Source organism: Pleurodeles waltl, chromosome 4_2 (genome assembly GCF_031143425.1).
Source record: "Pleurodeles waltl isolate 20211129_DDA chromosome 4_2, aPleWal1.hap1.20221129, whole genome shotgun sequence".
Lineage (NCBI taxonomy): Eukaryota > Metazoa > Chordata > Amphibia > Caudata > Salamandridae > Pleurodeles > Pleurodeles waltl.
Genome location: NC_090443.1, coordinates 862,445,477 through 862,465,525, shown reverse-complemented (window position 1 = coordinate 862,465,525; position 20,049 = coordinate 862,445,477). Strand labels below are relative to the sequence as shown.

The window sequence follows — 20,049 nt, the reverse complement described above, 5'->3', positions numbered from 1 at the left end:
TGCCATTGTCCCCGCTGTTGTTTGCACTGGCCATCGAGCCGCTGGCGTCCCAGATGCGACGGGATGGCGCGGGTAGAGGAGTGGAATGGGGACACCAAGAACATATCATCTCGCTATATGCGGATGATATACTTGTATATCTCCTGGACGGAGAGGGAGACCTCCCATGGGCCCTGGGAGTGCTGGAACATTATGGGAACATCTCTGGATTACGCCTTAACCGTGGCAAAACATATGTGTTCCCCCTGTCCCCGTGTGGCGAACGGCCGACAGCTTGCCCCCAGGACCTGATTTGGGCCCCACGAACATTCAAATACTTGGGAATACAGGTGTTTCATGACAAGACAGATCTGCGCGAGGGTAACCTGGGTAAGGCGCTACGATCACTGAAGTCCTCAGTTGGGTTCTGGCGATCACTAAAACTAACGATAATGGCCAGAATAGCATTATCTAAAATGATCATGCTACCCCGCCTCCTATATTAGTTCACCAACTTACCCCTTCTGATCCCGACAGCATGGTTCCGGGAGCTTGATGTCCTACTCAGGGAGCTTATATGGGATGATGGCCGGAGACGCACATCGCTCTCGATATTACGCAGACCAGCCCATCAAGGAGGATTGGGAGCCCCTGATTTCGAAGCCTATTACTTAGCCTCACAGCTGCAGCGGGTAGCCAGGTGGCTTATAGGCAGGGGCCAATTAGAGAGATTCATCGAACCAGCGGCTGAGGACATTAACCGGTTCGCCGCGCGGTTGACATGTAGGAAACTTACCCCTCACACGCACAGCCAGATGACAAGAGTGGCACTGGCATGTTGGAAAAGATGCACAAAAAGGGTAGGAGTGGGTCCCCCGTACTCCCCAGCCTTGCCCCTGGCGGCTCTTGTGACTGAAACCGAAGGGAGGAATTTGAGGGACCCGGGTATTGATTCCTGGAGGAGAGCTGGAATAGAAACAGTTGGAGACCTGTTCCATGAGGGAATACTGAGATCCTTTGCTAACCATGTAATGGATGGTATCCCCCCGGGGCAGTTCCTCCTACACCATAAATTAATACACACGCTGAAAACGCACTGGACCACTGTCAATGTAGAGCCCCCCACCCATAGAATATTACATCTCCTATTGACATCGGGCGAAGAGACCCATTTGATCACTAAATTATACCGCGCTCAAATTGAGGATGCACTAGACTCCCTGGGACCACTGAGAGAGAGATGGGGGAGGACAGTTGGCAGGGAACCGACAGATGCGGAGTGGAATGGGGCTCTGGCTTATCCCCGGAATGTTGCCCGCAGCACAAGGTTGCGGTATATGCAATACAACTACTTACATAGAACGTACCTCACCGCACACCGATTAACAGTAATTTATGGGGGAGACCCTAGGAAGTGTCCCAGATGTAAAAACACAGACGCAAACTTTGACCACATGGTATGGTCCTGCCCTGAGATTCAGCAGAGATGGGGCGAAGTGATCTCTGACCTGTCCAGACTGCTAAGTGTGAACTTGAGCCAGACCCCCAACGTGTGCTTGCTGGGCTATGGGGATGAATTGCCACAGGGAAGGGCCGAGATCCGATTCTTGAACCTGGCCTTGGCCTTGTACAGGAGACAAATCGTGAAGAACTGGAAAGCGCAGCTTTGCCCCCCCCCCCCCCGGTCAGATGGAGACAGGATGTTGCAGTGTGGGCTAGGGCTGAACTCCAGGTCCTTAAGAGCGAGGAGGGGTGGCGTCTACGACGCCACCCTGTTGCACAGGGATGGGAAATAGCGGTGACAAAATGGAACAACATAGTAAGGGCTACAGACGCGGATGCTGACGTAGACACAGCGACAGAAGGGGAAACTGGGTAAATAATGAGAATAAACGGACGTTACCACACGCACCAAAGTGCAGATAGGGCAAGAGGGAGACGGGAACAGAATAAGGGACCAGCCACCAATGAACAGAGTTCAGACATTGAGTTATAGACAAATCAGACATAAGAGAACCCCACCCCTACGAAACCAGGCCAAGGCTAGGAGTACTAATACCATATAAATCCCTGAAGAGAGAAGGGGAAAAAACACAGCCAACCCCTATATCAACAACCACCACCCCCCACAGTACCATCTAGTTTTTAGTTTGAGTTAATAACTGTTGAGTAGACACCAACCGGGTTGCATGACTCCTAGAATTACACAGAATCATAACACCCAGCTTATAGAACACCCCATAGAAAGTTGAACTACCAATGTAACGCTTGATTAAAAGGAATAAAACACTTAAGCTAACGGACTATGAGATAGTACAATCAAACAACAGATACAGGGGTGATGTTAAAATTGTTGTGTACAAAAGTAATGCACACTAAGTGATTCTGCAACTGTAACAAGGTTTTATTAGGCAACCAAATGTTAATAAAAATATATTTAAAAAAAAAAAAAAGGTTGGACCCACTGAAAATTCAGATCCCATTGCAGGTCCCAGGAGGAAGCAATGCTGGAGTGTGAAAGTCTAGGTTGTTGTAGCTCCACACATATTCCACCTCGTGTGAAGTACCAACAGGATGCAAGAAGCCATCTGTCCCTGCAGCCTCAGAGAGAACCTCACACATTTAGGATATAAGCTGAAAGATCAGAATCATAGTGTGAATTTCTGTGACTCTCCTTGCAGTAGACTGACTGGAGTGCTGTCCCTCACCATCGTGACAGGGAGCATCACAGTCTCGAACCTCCTGGACACCTTGCTGATGTGTGGGGGTGCCTCTACTGACACTGCAAAAGGAATGGTAGGGCTGATGCATCTAGCAAGGTGGAACAGTTAAGCCTAGGAGGCATGCTGTGGCCCTGCTCTCTGAACCACTCCATAGCTGAATCTGCCTTGACACTAAAAAGGACAGTTTTATCTAAGGGCCTGTCTCTAAGGGACAACTGGACATCCTTTAAAAATCCTGTCAACCGCAGCCAGGCGTGGAGACGAACAGCGGCATTAGTACCAGTGGCAAGCCAGATGGAATCCAGGCCACAACAAATTAAGAATCTGGCACTGTTCCAGCCAACCTGTACGGCTTGAGTTAGAACTAATGTCTTCCTGGACACTTGGGAAAACTTGAGCAATTGAATCTCAAACAGTGTAAAAATAGCGGCCCAGCAGGCAACTGGCACTGACTGACCTGATGCTAACTAGTTTCTTCCCAAAAGGTCTCCCACTCTCTTGGACTCCCTTACTCTGAAAAGTATTAGGGTTCGGCAACTGGTAGGGCTTTGGCTTAGTTCTACAAGGTTTGGTTTTCCTGCCAATGCGTGTCTGTACATAGTTCAGCACACCAGCGCTGGAGTGTGAAAGTCCAGGTTGTTGTAGCCCCACACAACCACACTTAACATACTTGCTGGTGTGGTGTCTGTGCTTTCTAGGCCATTAACAGTCCCCTAAAGGATCAAGGATATAGTGGTATTTCAAGCCCAATTTCATGCTTTAGAATATCACACACAAGTACTGCACTAAGAAAGCAGTTTTAGCCTGTTGCTTAGTACATGAGTAACAATAACACAGAATATGATCAGAATAGCACGACTGCCATACCCTAACAGCAAGACGTGTTTGAACATTTCTAACATGGGTGGAATGTTCCTGGCAGCCTAACACTTTAAGGATGATGCCTATGAGCTTCACTAAGAGTATGGAGTAATTAACTTGCCCCTACATCTTCTAGGGACTCAGATCATTGACACCTGTTCAGAGAAGATGTGGTTACTAGACATCAGCTGGGAGAAAATGTTCCTGGAAAGGAAGGCACATCAAGGGGCTCAGCTCATCTCATCTCTGTATTAGCTCCGTATCTACTCTGAGCATAGAAATGGATGCTGCAGCAGTATGGCAGTCTCGCAGGACCTCTTGCGATAACCTGGGACAAACACCTCTCTGATTCAGTGGTCACCTTCATGGGGTTTTTATGTGACTTTTACCCTACATTAGAGACTTTCAAATTACTCCAAAACATAACTGATATGAACCAGTATAATAAAAATATGTTGATTCAGACTACATGTTTATTTTGCACAGTCACTGTCAGACCCTAAAATGTAGATTTCAGGTACCTTGTACTAGACGCATGTCACATTAGGGGTTTACAAAGTTATTATGTGATTTGAACACTTTCACAAGTTCTGCAAAGATAATCACGTGATTTGTGGACCAAAGGCAACAGGCTAACTTAATATGCTCAAAACGGAGTCTGGCATTGGGACCTTTACAACACAAGCTCCCATTAGAGGGGTGCTAGGACAAACAGGTGGAGTTGCGAAGAGTAGGTTGATGGCACCTGCCAATTTGGCAATAGACTCTGGTGGGATAGAGGGGTGTGAGAGCAAGGTTTGAATCAAGCCCTAGGAGGGCATCAGTGAGTGCCTCATTAAAACGGGCTCAGTAGTGGTTTTGCCCCATTGGAGTACTACTATCAGGACATTGGTTTGGACTTCTAAGGTGGGGGGAGGTGAAGGTCAAGAATATCGGCTCCCCTCTGCATAACCAATCAAAAAAAGCACTTTCTTCAGCGACAGAAACTTGGGTGAGACAGGTCAGAATTAGGAGAGGTGTCAAGACCACTGGTATCTCGTATAATATCAAACTACAGCTATTCATGGTAGGGTTGGCCAGTTTGATCTCTTGCACAACAATCATTATTCAAATTCTTCCTACACAATACAGGTAGCATATGAGATCTACCTTGCAGAGGCGGGCCGCCAAGCAGGTCAAATGGAGAAGGCTGTGGATCAGGGGAAACCAATTGTGGTCTTGGTCGAGGTTGGAGCGGCGCAGACTCACAGTTGGAAACCCCAATGGTCTCTTTGTCCTGCGGCCCCAGCGCTCTGGGAACTGGCATGAATCCAGAGGCAGAGTCGGTGTTTGAAACCATGGGAAGTCCAGTGATGGGTTCAACAGTCGCCTGCCGGAGTTGCTCCAGATTGATCGCCTTTCGCCTTCCTGCGGTCCGCAACCCAGAAGAATGTGAGTAGTGGGATGGGGCAGAGTCCTGCTTGGATTTATTGTGCTTTTTCTTCAACTTACAGAAAGATCTGGAGCGCAATGACAATTAGCCTTGGGATTGACTCCTGGGCTGAGAACAGGCCCGAGACCCACCCTTGGACTTGGACCGGTCCTGATGAGGAGTTTTGGTGTCGCCAAGCAGTCCTGTATGGTCTTCTGGTTCATAAACGTGCAGTCACTGCAGGCCTTGCACTCGTGATTTGATCCCAGGCACCACAGGCAAACCTGATGATGATCTGTCACAGATACTTGCGACAGCCCTAACAAGGTTTAAAAACAGTCATTTAGGGAGGACACATTACCCTTGCATACTATAAAAATTTGGAGGTAAAAGTGCCTCAGCGAGACAAAAGGTTGCTACAGACATAAGCGCACTGAAAATGCACCGATACAGACGTCAAGTAAGTTCCAGAGGAGAACGGCATCAGTGCAGAGCAGCACGATGCCATCTACTTGTGCACAGAGGTACTGGTGAAAACTTTCTGGATCCCAGTCTAACACCTGGGGAATATTCACAAAGTGAGGAATCTATAGTTAGAAGTCTCAATCAGAAATTTTATATCAATAGTTGAGCATGAGCATCACGGGGAGAAGGGAACGGAAGTCTAGTCACAACTTTGTCTTTGATCAACTTCAAGGTGTTCTATCCTGAGGAGTCTATAGAGTGCTGATGGAACCCTGCTTTAGCTGTTCTGCCTACCTCAGGATAGATGCATCCATCATAAAAGCCTTCTGGTGCAAAGAAAGCATGAATGTCGCTCCTATTAGAATATAATTAAAATGGCAGAATGAATCACTACCATGACAAATATGCCTTTTAATATGTTTTTCAGCTGGACACAAATTCCACTGTAGTGACATCAATCTCAGCAGAGCCTGAGGAAACAGGCAGACGCGTGCAGTCATTAGGCCTAGAACTCATAAAACTGATCTGCGTACTGCACCTATTCTTTATGAAGACTAGAAAGGAACATATGTACTTCACCATCTCTGCTGGTGAAGATTCTGTTGCTTTAGCATATTGAAAAACACATCTATGAATTGCAGCTTCTGGTTTGGTGTCATGCTAAATATCCCATTAATAAAACAAAAATCCAGATGAGACCAGAAAAGGTGTAATGGTAGCATAACGGGAGGCCGTTCAAGAGACAGTTGTAGGAAGCTGGCTATCTATGGCGCGTACCGATGAAGAGGCACACTTATGCAGATTGTACTGACAACCCTTACTGATAGAGGTTTAAGGAGAGGTAGATAGAGGTTAAAGTAATAACCCTAAAATATCTCTTTTGTGGCAGTGTGGGCGAGGAGTTTAGGTTTATCAAAGAGTTGTGCTAAGCATTTGTTAACTCCACAGAGTCAATAAATGAGACACCCACTCAAGAAGAAACTTGAGACCAATTGTAGAAAAATACAATACTTTTTATATTATTTTAGACACCATAAATCTTCAGATTAAGGTAAGTACTGTTGGGGGTGTTAATTTGCACAGGGAGTTAAGTATTACACACAAAAGCTGTAGGAAGCTGGCTCTGTATATACTATATCAAAATGATATATAGTGTGCAGAGAGTCCAGGGGTTCCCCAAGAAGCTTGACTGAAGCAATAACAGATAATACTAATGCTCTATTTGTGGTAGTGTGGTCGAGCAGTTAGGCTTATCAGAGGGTAGTGTTAAGCATTTGTTGTACACACACAAACAATAAGTGAAAACTCACACTCAATGACTTAACTCCAGGCCAATAGATTTTTATATAGAAAAATATTTTCTTAATTTATTTTTAGAACCACACGATTCATTTAGAAGGTAAGTATATTAAATGGATGGTACTTTGCATAGTAATAGTTGGGACTTTAATAGATTCAATATTGTACACGGTTTTCATTAAAATGGCAAAAAGCTATTTTAAAAGTGGACACTGCAATTTTCAACAGTTCCTGGGGAGGTAAGTACAGTACAGTTTCAGAGGTAAGTACCACACTTACAGGTTCAATCTCCAGGGTATAGGTAGTCACCCTGGCACCAGCAACACAGGGCCGGTTAGGTGCAGAGGCCAAACAGGAGCCAAACTAACGTGGGCACCTATGAAGATAGTGGTACTCCGGTTTCAGTCTGCTGGTAAGTACCCGAGTTGTCGGAGGGCAGACTGGAAGGGGGGGGGTTAGGGGTGTCTGGAGGCGTTCTGGACAGGCCCCAAGTAGGTACATAAACCACACCCTCAGCGGTACGGGGTGGAGGGTACAGTGTGCCATCAGGGCATCGGGTTCTCAATAGAACTCCATGGAGGAACCCAGGGGTCACTTAGGAGCTGCAGGCAGGGCACAGGGGGGTCTCTCGGGCCGACTGGGTAAGGGCCGCCTGCTGGTCGTTGCTGCACCGGTGGTCGGTTTTTCATGGGCCTGGGGGCTGCGGGTGCAGTGCTCCTTCCAGGCGTCAGATATCTTTGTCCCGGGCAGTCGCGGTCATGGGGGTCCTCGGAATTCCCTCTGCAGGCGTCGCCATGGGGGTGCAGGGAGGTCAGCCCAGGTTGGACTGGCCATTGGAGTCGCCTGGGGGTCCTCTCTGGATAGTTTTTTTCTCTAGACACGAGCCGGGGGCGTCGGGTGCAGAGTGTTAGGGACTCATGCTTCTGGAGTGAGGTGGGAGTCTCTTTAAAGATGGATATCTTTTCTTCTTGTTGGGCAGAGCTGCTGCCCACAGGAGTTCTTGGTCCTCGGTGATGCAGGCAGTCCCTTGGAGGATTTTCAGGGGTCTCTGGTCCTGCAGAACGCATTGCTTCTCTGTTGCAGGGTCTTTGAAGCAGGAGACAGGCCGGTAGGGCTGGGGCCAAGTCCGTTGTCGTCTCCTTTTCTTCTCTGAGGGGTTTTCAGCTCAGCAGTCCTTCTTGTGAGGTCATCAGTAATCTGCAGAGCTGGGTTCAGGGTCGCCCCTAAATACTAAATTTAGGGGTGTGTTAGGATTAGAGGGCAGTAGCCAATGGCTACTGTCCCTGAGGGGTGCTACAGCCTCCTTGTGCCCACTCCTTCTGGGGAGGGGAGCACATCCCTATCCCTATTGGTCCTAATCCTCCAAAGCAAGATGGACGATTTCTCATGGAGGGGTCACTTCAGCTCTGGTCACCTTAGGGGTGGACCTGGCTAATTGGGTGACCACTCCTTGTTTTTCTCATTATCCCTCCGGAATTGCCGCCAAAAGTGGGGGCTCGTCCAGGGGGCAGGCATCTCCACTAGATGGAGTGTCCTGGGGCATTATAACACCAAGCTTGAGCCTTTGAGGCTTACCCCCAGGTGTTATAGTTCCTGCAGGGGGAGGTGAGAAGCACCTCCACCCAGGACAGGCTTTGTTTCTGACCACAGAGTGCACAAAGGCACTCACCCCATGTGGCCAGAAACTCGTCTGGAAGTGGCAGGCTGGCACAGACAGGTCAGCCTTGCACTAGCAGTTGAGCTAACATACAGGGGGCATCCATAAGATGCCCTGTGTGTATTTCTCAATAAATCCCACACTGGCATCAGTATGGGTTTATTGTGCTGAGATGTTTGATACCAAACTTCCCAGTATTCTGTGTAGCCATTATGGTGCTGTGGAGTTTGTAATGACAAACTCCCAGACCATATACTCAGTATGGCTGCCCTGCACTTACAATGTCTAAAAATTGACTTAGACACTGTAGGGGCATAGTGCTCATGCATCTATGCCCTCACCTGTGGTAGAGTACACCCCGCCTTTAGCTTGGAGAGACCTATCAGATATCAAGTTATTGCAGATGTTAAAAATCCCAGAAACTTGCAATTAGAAAAACCTTTAAAAATAGTGGAAAGATCTAAATCCTTAAGTCTGTAGGGTGGAGAAAAAAAAGAAACTAGCATTTTTGGCAGCTATGTGGAGCCACATTGTTACTTCCAAGGCTGAAGACAGCAGGACAGACTTAACACCAACTGATAGAACCCAAGAGGTATTGATGTCAGATCTTACCAGATCTAGCCATGAGATCAAGAGAAATTTCCAAGATGAGCAATCTCTAAACATTATTACCTATCAGAAATGTATCATTTTCTTGTCAACCAGAGCAAGAGCCCAGAAGAGAACTCAGTCAATGTACGGTAAACAATTGATGAATGGTGGAAAGGGGTGGCGATACAGTGCCTGTGAATGAAAATATGATCTACTATAGTGCAGTAGACCTTCATGAAGGTCTTACAAAAATTGTTACATTTCATTTAAATCCATTTTCTTAAGCATTCCCATCCTCGTATCTGGAAATATTAAAAACAAGCATGTACATGTATTAAATAGCAGAAGCCACCCGCGTCAACATATCTTTTTTTTATTCCACATTTGTTTGCCAATGCTACACAGCATCTGAAAAAAACCTTTTGTTTTTTTATCACAAGAGGCATTGGTACAGCTAATAGATCCAAAATGCTAGACCTACTGGCATTGCCAATGATAATTGTACTTTAAATGCAGATAGAAAGTACTATTTTGTTTAGTCCAGTGAAGTATTTAGACTTCCAAATGTTACGTCAGATTTTAAAGCACATCCATAGCTGAATATTCTAAAGCTTTTACCAAATTTGCAACTAATGGCGTTGCTTCTGTAACTGCCCTATTTGACTATGATGACAATGTTATCTGATTTTCATCTACATTATATCTCATTCTCCTTCAATGTGTACATGATTAAGGGGCATGTTGAAACGAGTGTATTGGAAACGAAAACAAAATTCAGTTATCTCAGTACTTCAATGACCAAAATGTAATTTCATTACCCTTATTTGCTCATCATACTTAATCGATCGACCGCTCTCCCAATCGAACCCGAACCTCATTAAATGGATCACTAGAACACTGGGTAAAGATTTAATGCAAGTCCGCTTGATTGTAGTTCTCTTGAGAAAAAAAGCAAACATTGTTACGAAAGAGAAAGAAGAAACAGAACAGAATAGGGCAGCAAAAAGATAACATAAGCAGTCATTTATTATAAATAAATTAGTAATTTCTCTAGCCACAGAACCTGCAGGTTGACTGTTCAAAATGCAATAAGGAAGAACGGTTTGGTGATGGAATACCTTATTAAGGAGCTAAGCAATTTGGTCCCAGAATGAGAATCAGTAGTATGGAATATGATAAGTATGACAGCCGCCAAGTTGTGAGGGATTGAGAAATTCATAAATTCACAGAATAATTAGATTGTTCTAAGTAGACATTTAGAGATAGCAGCAGACTTTGACTGACATCCAAATAACATATCACCAAAAATGAAGTCTCACGATATCTTTGTGATCGATTGCTTCTATTCAAATAAAAAGTGCGGAGACCTTTTATAATAATTTTTCTGAGGAGTTGTAGTCGACATGATGTCAAGCTTTTGTAACAAAACTCAAAGAGAATATTCATTCTGACACATTTAAACCAATTTATTTTATTTGATAAATCTTGTTGTAGGTGAAGAGGCATTAATTTAAATCTCTAATTTTTAGATAATGAAAATGCTCAGCCATTACTTAATTAAATGACTACTGCTGAAAGCAACCAATCGCCGAACCACCTCACCAAAAGAGCCAAGGAGAGAAAAGTTAATTATAGATAAAGACTATGAATCCAAGCTACAGATTCCCAGATTTCCAATAGGCCACCTGAATGAGCATAAGCATATGCAACAAGCTTTAAATAACATCTGACTCTTCCTCTGACCTGTCTGAGGTTACTTACTGACTATGGTAGTAAGTATACACCGATTGGAAACCAATGAACATTGAAGATTTATGATGCTGTGCATTTGCAATAATATATTATAAGTGTTTAAATACAGACTGAATTGAGTCATATTCACCTGGTAATATGGATAAAGGTAATACTGTAGGATAATTCATATCAGGTTTTAAATATTGTTTTACATCTGTATTACATTGCATGGATTTGTTTTAAATCAATTCTAAAATCAGAATTAAAGTGCATACTGTGTAGGCAGCCAAAATCATCAAATTACATTTTACAAAAGTTATTAATTCTGCAGATTGCTTGCAGATAATGTCAAAGGAAGTGATGGAAACCCATAAAAAGTGTGTCAATTCATTTAATGGGATGGCAACTAGACCAGATCTCCACCTTGCTCTACCCATCGAAAAAGAAAATGAAACACCTTAACATAGCTGCAATATCTACCAGAGAAATTAACAAAACACATACCTACAGTTGATTAAGTAAGATGTCAAACGAGAGGAATAATACCATTTCACCAGCAGAAAGAAGCAACAGAGTGGGTCAGCAGACCTCATAGTCAGAACTGACCTAAGAAACTTCTAATGTCAGTCTTCTGCCTGTACAGCAATATAAATCCTCAGCATTACAGAACCCAACCCTTCCCAGACTTTATAGCAACCGTCTATCCTAGATACTAATCAAGTTCAAATCACTAAGCAGAAAGTGAATTCATCCCTGCAAACTACCAACAAATCTCACTTTGTGCATTCCCAGCATCATAGAAACCTTGCTAGTAAATGATGTTGAACCAAATACTACCAGAAGCAATCTCTTATAGATATTTAGCCTTTTCTAGAAATCAATCAAGAAGAATTAGAGTGCTAACAGTGATCCACAATTTAACAAAAACAGTCATGAAATGTAAATCAGCTTCTTTTTTTCCTACCTGCGGGCCTCCTCTGTAGACACTAGCTTTATTGGACACTAAAATGGTCAACCTAAATCTCTGTCAGAAGAGGTTTCAACAGCTTGTTCAACAAACTGGTTTCAAGTCAAACTACTCTTGAAGCCCATTTTTCCATCAATTGGGCACTTGGGCACCACATACAGTAATACACCATACAAAAGGACTGGTCTCTATCAAAGAAAACAATCCCAATACGAGGAAAAATCCCCACACCAATCATATCCATCTAAACCTCACCTCGACAATCCAACTATCTACAGACCCTAGAATAACTTAGATCTTTGCTTCTTACTAGCAAAGTTTAGTGGATTCCTCACACTGGACCCAATAATGGTCATAAAATTGGTTTGGAAGTGGTTAGTAGGGGTATGTAACCCGGTTGTTCCACCAAAACATCACTGTTTCAGTCACACAGGTGGGTTGGTCTATCATGAAGGTAAAACTTCAAAAAACTAAAAGACAATGACTTGAAAGACAATAGAAAAATTAGTTGAACCTGAACTATAAACATTAGCTTCAAAAGCAGTACTGAATTCCACTTCCTCTAAAAACAAACATTGAGCAGCCTGGTGTTGCCAACCCTACTAAAGTAAAGTGTGCCACCTCCACCACACAATTCAAACAGTGCACCTTAGACCTATTTGCGAAATTAATTGCAGGTTTTGTAGCATTCAGTAGGCCTGTGATCCCTAAACATTTTCATAGCCATCATTTTATAATAATATATTATCATACTGGTAAGAGGGAACATTAACCTATCTCTATCAGCTGGAGAGTTCCCAAATGACCTAAAACAATAATATATACACCAATCTGAAAGTTGTAAGAACATGCCCAGGCTGGCATAGCAAACTACAGAGAAATAACAAATTGGACTAGATATTGGTACTCATCAATGGGACAGTTTCCTCCCAGATCTCTAACTTCACTGAACGAAACAAACTACTGTCAGACAGGAGTCAGACCTGCAGCAGCACTAATCACTATTAGGAATGATTTCAACTCTGTACATTGCGATCACTAATTGCTACCTGACCTGTAAGCAGCAATTGACATAACAAACCAACCAACAACTCCTAGCCCAAAAACTACACAACATACGGAAGCGGTGCACAACTCTCAACAGGATAAATTCTAACCTTAATGACAGAACCCAAAATTTCTCACCAACTCCTTTCAGCGTTGATCCTTTCCCTTGTGAGGAAGGGATATCTAAGAACTTAATAGTTGCCCTCTCACTAGTTCAATATGTACGAATAGCTTCTTCCTGACCTTGCAAAGTCCTTCAAGCTTATGCACAACTTTGCTGATGACACACAAATGAAATAACAGCTGGAAAGACCATCAGATGTCAATACTTTCATAGTTGGAGCATGCCGTTTGGTAGTAGAACAGCAGATCCTAAAGAAACTTCTTAAACTTAATTCACCCAAATTTGAATACTCATCTGTGGCAAAATCTTAACTTCTTATTCTCTGGAAATGGGACAACCATCAACCTTGTCAATGAGGATCAAATACCTAAGTGCGATATCGGACAGCAAACTCTCCCTTCCTTCACAAATAAAAAAAAAAAAAGACAACATACTAATCTTACATCATGCAAATATTATGATGTATCTTTCTTTACATAGGCCTTCCTCACCCAACAGACTCTAGTGATATCTAGTCTTGATTACAACATGGGGCTCTACACTGCTGTCGATAAACAGCTGGAGATCTAAAACAAATCCAGAACACTACAGCCAGACAAGTCCTAAACCTGAGCAGACAAGATCATGTTGCATTAGAACTTAAGGTTTACATACAAGGACAATCTCACTGAAAGCTCTAGACACTGCACACGTTTAGGTCCATAAGAAATCCGTCTACCCTTAAAAGCCACTGTGAATTCATAGCTTTATGGGTCAGAGGTAAGTTATGGGTTGTTGGCTTTAGATATCTGTGTGCTATAGACCTCTATGCAGTCTCGTAAGGGAGTGGGGCTCGAGGGGATGCAGTGGTTAAAACTGCATTCAATTCAATAGAACCTAATATGGTATTAGTTTTGCAAATCTTCTTTCAGAAGCACAGAATGTCTTTCCACAGAGTCTCTGCCATGAACCAACTTCCTAGGCCTTTAAGTCAATTTGACATCTTCTTAAAGCATGTTAAGCAAATGTTGGTTGTCGTCTTCAAAACAATGCTGCCTAGCTTAGCTATCCTGGAATTAGCCAACAGCTGATTTCTCAGCTTCAATCCCTTTAATCTCTCCAGGGAGAAATTAAGGCCCTCCAGGTGGCTGGATGTGGAAATACAGATTCAAAGGTCAGGGACAGGCAGAAAGGACAACGGAGAAATTCTCAAGTAAATTCTGACACTGCTCTTTGTAGAAAGACTGATTTCATCCGAAAACTACCCTGTCAGGATAAAACAAAAACAGTATATGTTGGGAAAGTGAATCTAGACTACCCACTACTCAGTTTTGTTTACCATACAAGAGGCTAGGTGCATTTATTCAAAATAATCCATAAGGAGTGCCAGAACCAGATTCAAAGCCCAAACCAGAACCACAATAAAAGGAAAATTATCCTGCAGTTCCTTTAGGATCCTATTAATGACAGGGACAGGAAACAAGCAATCCTTCACATGTGAGCAGATAAATGTCAATACTGTAAGCAAGAAAACCATTTTTTGGCCCCTTAGTTACGGATACTACAAACAAGATTAATATCAAACTATGTATTTAAAAAAACTACTTGCTTTAATTGGGTATATACATTCAGCAGACAGTTGCAGACTAGCGCTACAATTTCTGCACATCAAGATGTGGAGGTTGAAAGGGACCAATGGAGGCAATCTACAAAATGGAAGGCTATTGCCCAAATTAATTGTCTAGGAAACCCTCTAGTCTGCGGCAATATATACTCATCACAACCAAGAAACTGCCAACATTCATGCTGAAGACATACTGAAAAACTTTTAAATAAAGCCCTCTCAAAGAAGAGGTTTTCGAAAGGTGGGATTATAGTAAGACGGATGCCTTCTGTTGACTTATTCCAGCACTCCTTTACTATTGTAATGGTGGAAATGTGGTTGATGTTGAGAGGATGAAGTTGTTGTTCAGGTCTGCTGAGCTATAATCTATAATTCTGCTGGTGGAACTGCTATGACAGATGCCAAGAGAACAAACTATAGCCCTGCTTTGCTTAAATCTCACTTTGGCCATCTAACGGCATGAAACTGATAGATGCTTGGCCATCACATAAAGCTGTGGAGAGAATTCAAGCATGCTTGAGCAAGACCACAAAATACTCCTTATAAACTTAGCCATGGCATTTGCTATGTCCCCAAAAGGACTGCCTGGCTATATTCATGTCCAGCAAATTTGAGGAATGAGACCCTCAAAGGGTTAGTGCCACCATTTCCTACATTATGTATGTGTAGCAAGCAATTATGCTTTTACAAACTCTGAGGTCATGACTGTCCGAGAAAAAGACATAAGCAATACAACTTTGCCCATCTGGATTCGCTATCCGGTGCTACTGAAGGGAATGAAGAAGGTTTTAGTTTACCAAATGACGTTCGGACCGTTAGAAGGTCCAGGATCAGATGTGAAGAAAGAATAATAGATAGGTTAGGGGAGGGCAGCTTGTGCTTCATGGCATTAGGGGGGGGGGGGCAGCTTGTGCTTCATGGCCATAAGTCCTTTCACAGCGGACATCGAAAGTGGTCTTTCCCATGGTGCACTCTGTATTAACAGTATCCAGTAGTGGTTACTTAAATAATTGGATTTGATAGGTGCAAGAAAAAAATTATGCAACAAGGCTGGTGCAAACAGTAAAGGTTTTTTAGAATTTTCTGCAACCTTCACTACCCTCGCCAGAGGAGACTGGAGGGTACTACTACTTCTCTGTACATGTAAAGTGCCATGTCTGAATGCTCAGGTGGGAGCATGTCAAACTGTGACCTCGTTATTCTCACTGTAAGTCTCAGTGAATCCCAAAGGGACAGATTCTTAAACAAATCAGAGAATCTAGCCACAGTAGCAGATCTTGTTATTCTTTCCTATCATCGCTTCCTCCACAATGTGCAGAGTCTTCCTTCTCCTGTCTGTATGGAGCATTACGTCTTTTATGACACTAGGAGAAATCCCGATAAAATCTAAATCACAAAGTGCTGCCAATAACAAAAAACCTATTGCCACCTGTCAGCACAACCTAGGATAGCTAAATATGGAAAGGTTAGCCCTCACGCAACTCTCCAGAGTCCCCTAAGAGAAGTCATAACCAATATCACATATTTAGTTCAATAACTTGGAAAATCTGCATATCAATTATATTGGTAGGGCTGCAGAATTCTGAGTGATACTGTAAACATTGTTATGTTAACATACATATATTTTTCTTGAACTGTTTGAAAGAGGAAGATGACTTATGTTTGAAATGTTCACTTTGATAAACATGATGTGGTAATACAGATATGTCATGTCATGGTTCCAGCAGATGGTGCCGAACATCACTCATAAATGGTCATGCAGTACAAATTTTTTTTTCAAATAACAAAATAACAAACAGTTACGCCTCACTGTATTAGCACTCATTAAACCAATTTCCAAAAACAATGTAAGAGTAAGAATCACAGACTAAATTGCTTAATTCACAGCCCATGGGCAACAAGGAACTAAAACAGTCTCACCTACAAGTATTAATTAAATATCAATGTAAAAAAGCTATAAGCTTAATACCTTTTCTTTGCATTTCTCACAGTAATATGCATTGCTACCTTCTAGAATCTCTCCTCTAACGAACTGGTCCAAAGAAATTTCTAAACTTTGGCAAGATGTGACTCCAAGGTTGAGGGCCATGAAAGCTTCTTCACGTTCATACCTGCGGAGAAAAGATATGAATGAGACTTTTTCAGTCATCAGTCACATAACCCAAAGAACATCCAGAAAAATCAATTAGCCTGAAAGCAAAAATCATCATAATTATTGTTGGCCTAATTTGTGAAAGCTCTTCTGTAAGGAGGGCTGGATGCCCCAACTTTACAGCTTAACGGCTTTCACAATCCAGCCAAAGCCGGAACCAACTGTGAATCTCAACAGTAGGAGCCAGAACTTTACTAGCATTCACATTCTGTAGCAGGATGCAAGCGAGTGCTGATAAAAGTTCAGACACCGCACACTTTCCCAGAGAAAAAGAGAAAGAACTACAAAGGTGTCCCAAATATAAGCAAAAGAACATAGTACATCACTGAAACAAGAACACAGGAGGGCCACGAATGTTCAAGTGCTCAAAAGTAAAATCTCAACAGGGTGAATCATCCCTCAGGTAAAAAAAAAAAAAAAAAAAGGTCTAATTAGCTCTTTTCTGTGGAACACACATTAAAACCCTCTGCGCCTACACTGGGCTTTCTTATTCCAACTCAACAGCACACATCTCTAACTGCCAGCAAATTCTGCCTACCACAGCCACCCAGATTTCCTCCATAAATTCCAAAGTCTACCTCAGATGTCTTCACATTGTTCTTGAATTCTTTGGACACCTTTCGAGCTTCTGTGAATTTAGACTAGGATCCTGTCACCTGAGCCAATCCTGAACAATAACCACCCCTCTCCTGGGAAGCAACATTTCTTTGCATTCCCCCTTTCTTCATTCATCTTCCACAGAAAGCTTAACAACCCATTAATTATCACCAACTCATCCCACTAGTTGTTAGCCTGCTGTTTTGATTTCTACCTTTGTTTAGCACAAATGGGATTTTCCAGTGGTCAGATGGGTTGTTAAACTGTATGACGCCATCCTGTCAGTTACTTTTTCCAATGTAAACCACTTTCCTTTGCCAGCTGGATGCATTTCTTTAAAATGCAACAAATAATCTACCACACCATTGTTCTCCGGACAGTATAAAGTTCATTTCTTATGCAACACACTCAGTAAAATAGTCCTACATGTAACTTGTAACTGGAGCAACACTGCACCCCACTGTGCATGAAGATGCTCTTAGGGTAACATTTCCTCTTCAAGATCTCACATAGGAGTTTCTTGACACTAGACAAGTTGATATCTCTCAATCAAAATATGAAGCCTCCCCTGCCAATAGTCACAGCTGATTTAAGTATACTTCATGTCACAGAGCCCTCGGAAATTAACTACAATGCACACATAGTGTAAACATCTTAAGTACCTTGTCACTGCTACTACAACTTTCAAAGTTTTAAGACAACACACTCTTACTCCAAAACCAGGAGGACAAAAGTCCAGCCTTAACTTTTCCTTCATTTTTAGCACGCCCAAATGCCCTTTGTGAGAAAGTTTAGTAACTTGTTGGTCTTGAATGATCCTGGTGGAATTAATCTGGTACTTCTGAAAAGTAAACCACCCTAAGCAACCAACTCATCTTTCACCATTCAAAAGAATGAGATGCTCACCTTTAGTAAAGCACTTTCTGGTAGACAATCTAATCGCAGATTCCTCACCTTTAGAATATTACCAGGTGCCAGATATGACCTGGAGAATTCTTCCAAAAATGCTGCCTCGCCCCAGTAGGTGGCCCAGTATGGCTCAGTAGTGACCCCACCCTGCCCCAAAGTGGCTGAGCGGAGCGACGAGTAAGAGCCATTTGCAGATATAGCATCTACCAGAAAGCGCATTACCAAAGGTAAGCAATTTGTTGTTCTGATACGTTTAACTGCAGATATCTCCCCTGAAGAACAGATACCGTAGCTGTGACTCCTAAATGTTGAACATCTCAGACCAAGGTTTCTCAGCTCAAGAGTCTGAAGTGACCTTACTGCCAGACCTGGCAGTCAATAAAAAGTATTTCATGAACATATTCACCTAGGCCAGTGCCACAGCCTGGCAAAGGCCTAGAATAGACACTACTCATGCCAAAGCTGCTGTAATTGCTATTGCCCCGGTAGAATCAGCCTATAATCCATCAGGGGCTGCTTCTTGGCCAGTGCAATACAGAGTTATCCAGCTTTGAGGGGTCTTCTTTTGCACAGCCTCCCCTATTTTGCCTCACAGAAACGCACCAAACCTGATCATAAATGCAATGGTCTTTTGTTTGTTCAATGCAACAGCTCAGAGTCCCCTTAGTGTCAAATTAATAGAGTCTCTTCTCTTTCGAGAGGCAAGGTAGAGAAAAAACGCCAGCAGAGTAATCTACTGGCCAAAGTGGAAGAGAGTTACAACATTCGAAAGAAAGGCTGCATGGTTCTCAGTACCAGTTGGTCCAGAAAGAAAGGAGTGCAAGGCAGTTGCAGTGAGAACACCTGTAGTTCACTTACACAACATGTTGACATAATCGTCATAAGGAAGACTGTTTCCAGTGTTAAGAGACTTGAAGAACAGCTGTGTACCAGCTCAAAAGGAGCACTCACGAGAACTGTCAGGACCAAGTTCAGGTCCTATTGAGGTTGGGGGAGGAGGAGGAAGCTATGCGTCAAACCTTTTACAAAACACATCACAACCAGTGGCTTAAACAAACACAATTGAGCAGATAAACACAGACATTTTGAAAGGGCTGATAAATAACCTTTCACTGTACCCACTAAAAGGTCAGACAGGGTCAAGGAAAGAATAAATTATACCTAAGCCCCAATTAGACATGCATTAAATACATCCACTTTATGGTTGTACACCAATATCCAAGTCTTTTGCTATGATGGATTACTTGCTGCTACATATCCCACAAGCACTGGGTGCAGGTATGTTAAGCGAAGAATTCTATTTGTATTTAAAGTTTGCTACTCCTCAGAGAAGCTACAAAGGGAATCATTGATGTCCACTTATTTAGTGTTATAGGCTTCTCATCACTAGTAGGTTCCAAGATGAAGGAAGAGTATAAGTTATCACTGTGTTTGTTATTGATGATCTACAACTTGCTAGTCCATCACAGGCGGTCAAGAGTCTGACCTATGTTGCCTCTATCTTGAAGTGATCCCATCTAAAGATAGCCTTTGATTGTGTTCAGAAAATGTGAGTGTCACTAACGTCATACATTTTTCAGTCGTATCTATTACTACAGATGTGCTGAAACCATCAAAACTGAATTATAAAAATGATTCTCTGGTAGTCTGCAATTGTATTTTATTCATATGCCACTCTGTGCCTGAGTAAATAAACTGGGCATGCTTGGACCTGTATTTATGAAAGATCAACATGTTTCACTGTCTATAAAACCACTGTCTACCAGGTTATCTTTGAAACATGTACAGAAAATCAGTAAGGGCTATCTAGAAGCCTTTCCCAAATTCCTCACCAATGGTGTGTCCTAACACACAAATGTCACAAAAATGTTGTCCTTCTCCCACTCACTAAGTTTCACCCCAGTGGGTAGCAGTGTAAACCTCCAATTTA

General features: G+C 42.8%; 1 protein-coding gene across 2 annotated transcripts in view; it reads right to left on the bottom strand.

Annotated features, from left to right (window-relative positions):
- Positions 1 to 20,049, bottom strand: part of USP24 (ubiquitin specific peptidase 24) — a 1,409,949-nt gene that overhangs the window by 494,552 nt on the left and 895,348 nt on the right. For both annotated transcript variants that reach the window (XM_069232604.1, XM_069232603.1), the window contains exons 46-47: positions 16,431 to 16,572; positions 9,805 to 9,924 (exon numbers count right to left, since the gene is read on the bottom strand). In XM_069232604.1, coding sequence (XP_069088705.1) covers positions 9,805 to 9,924; positions 16,431 to 16,572 — 262 coding nt within the window. The remainder of the gene's footprint in view (positions 1 to 9,804; positions 9,925 to 16,430; positions 16,573 to 20,049) is intronic.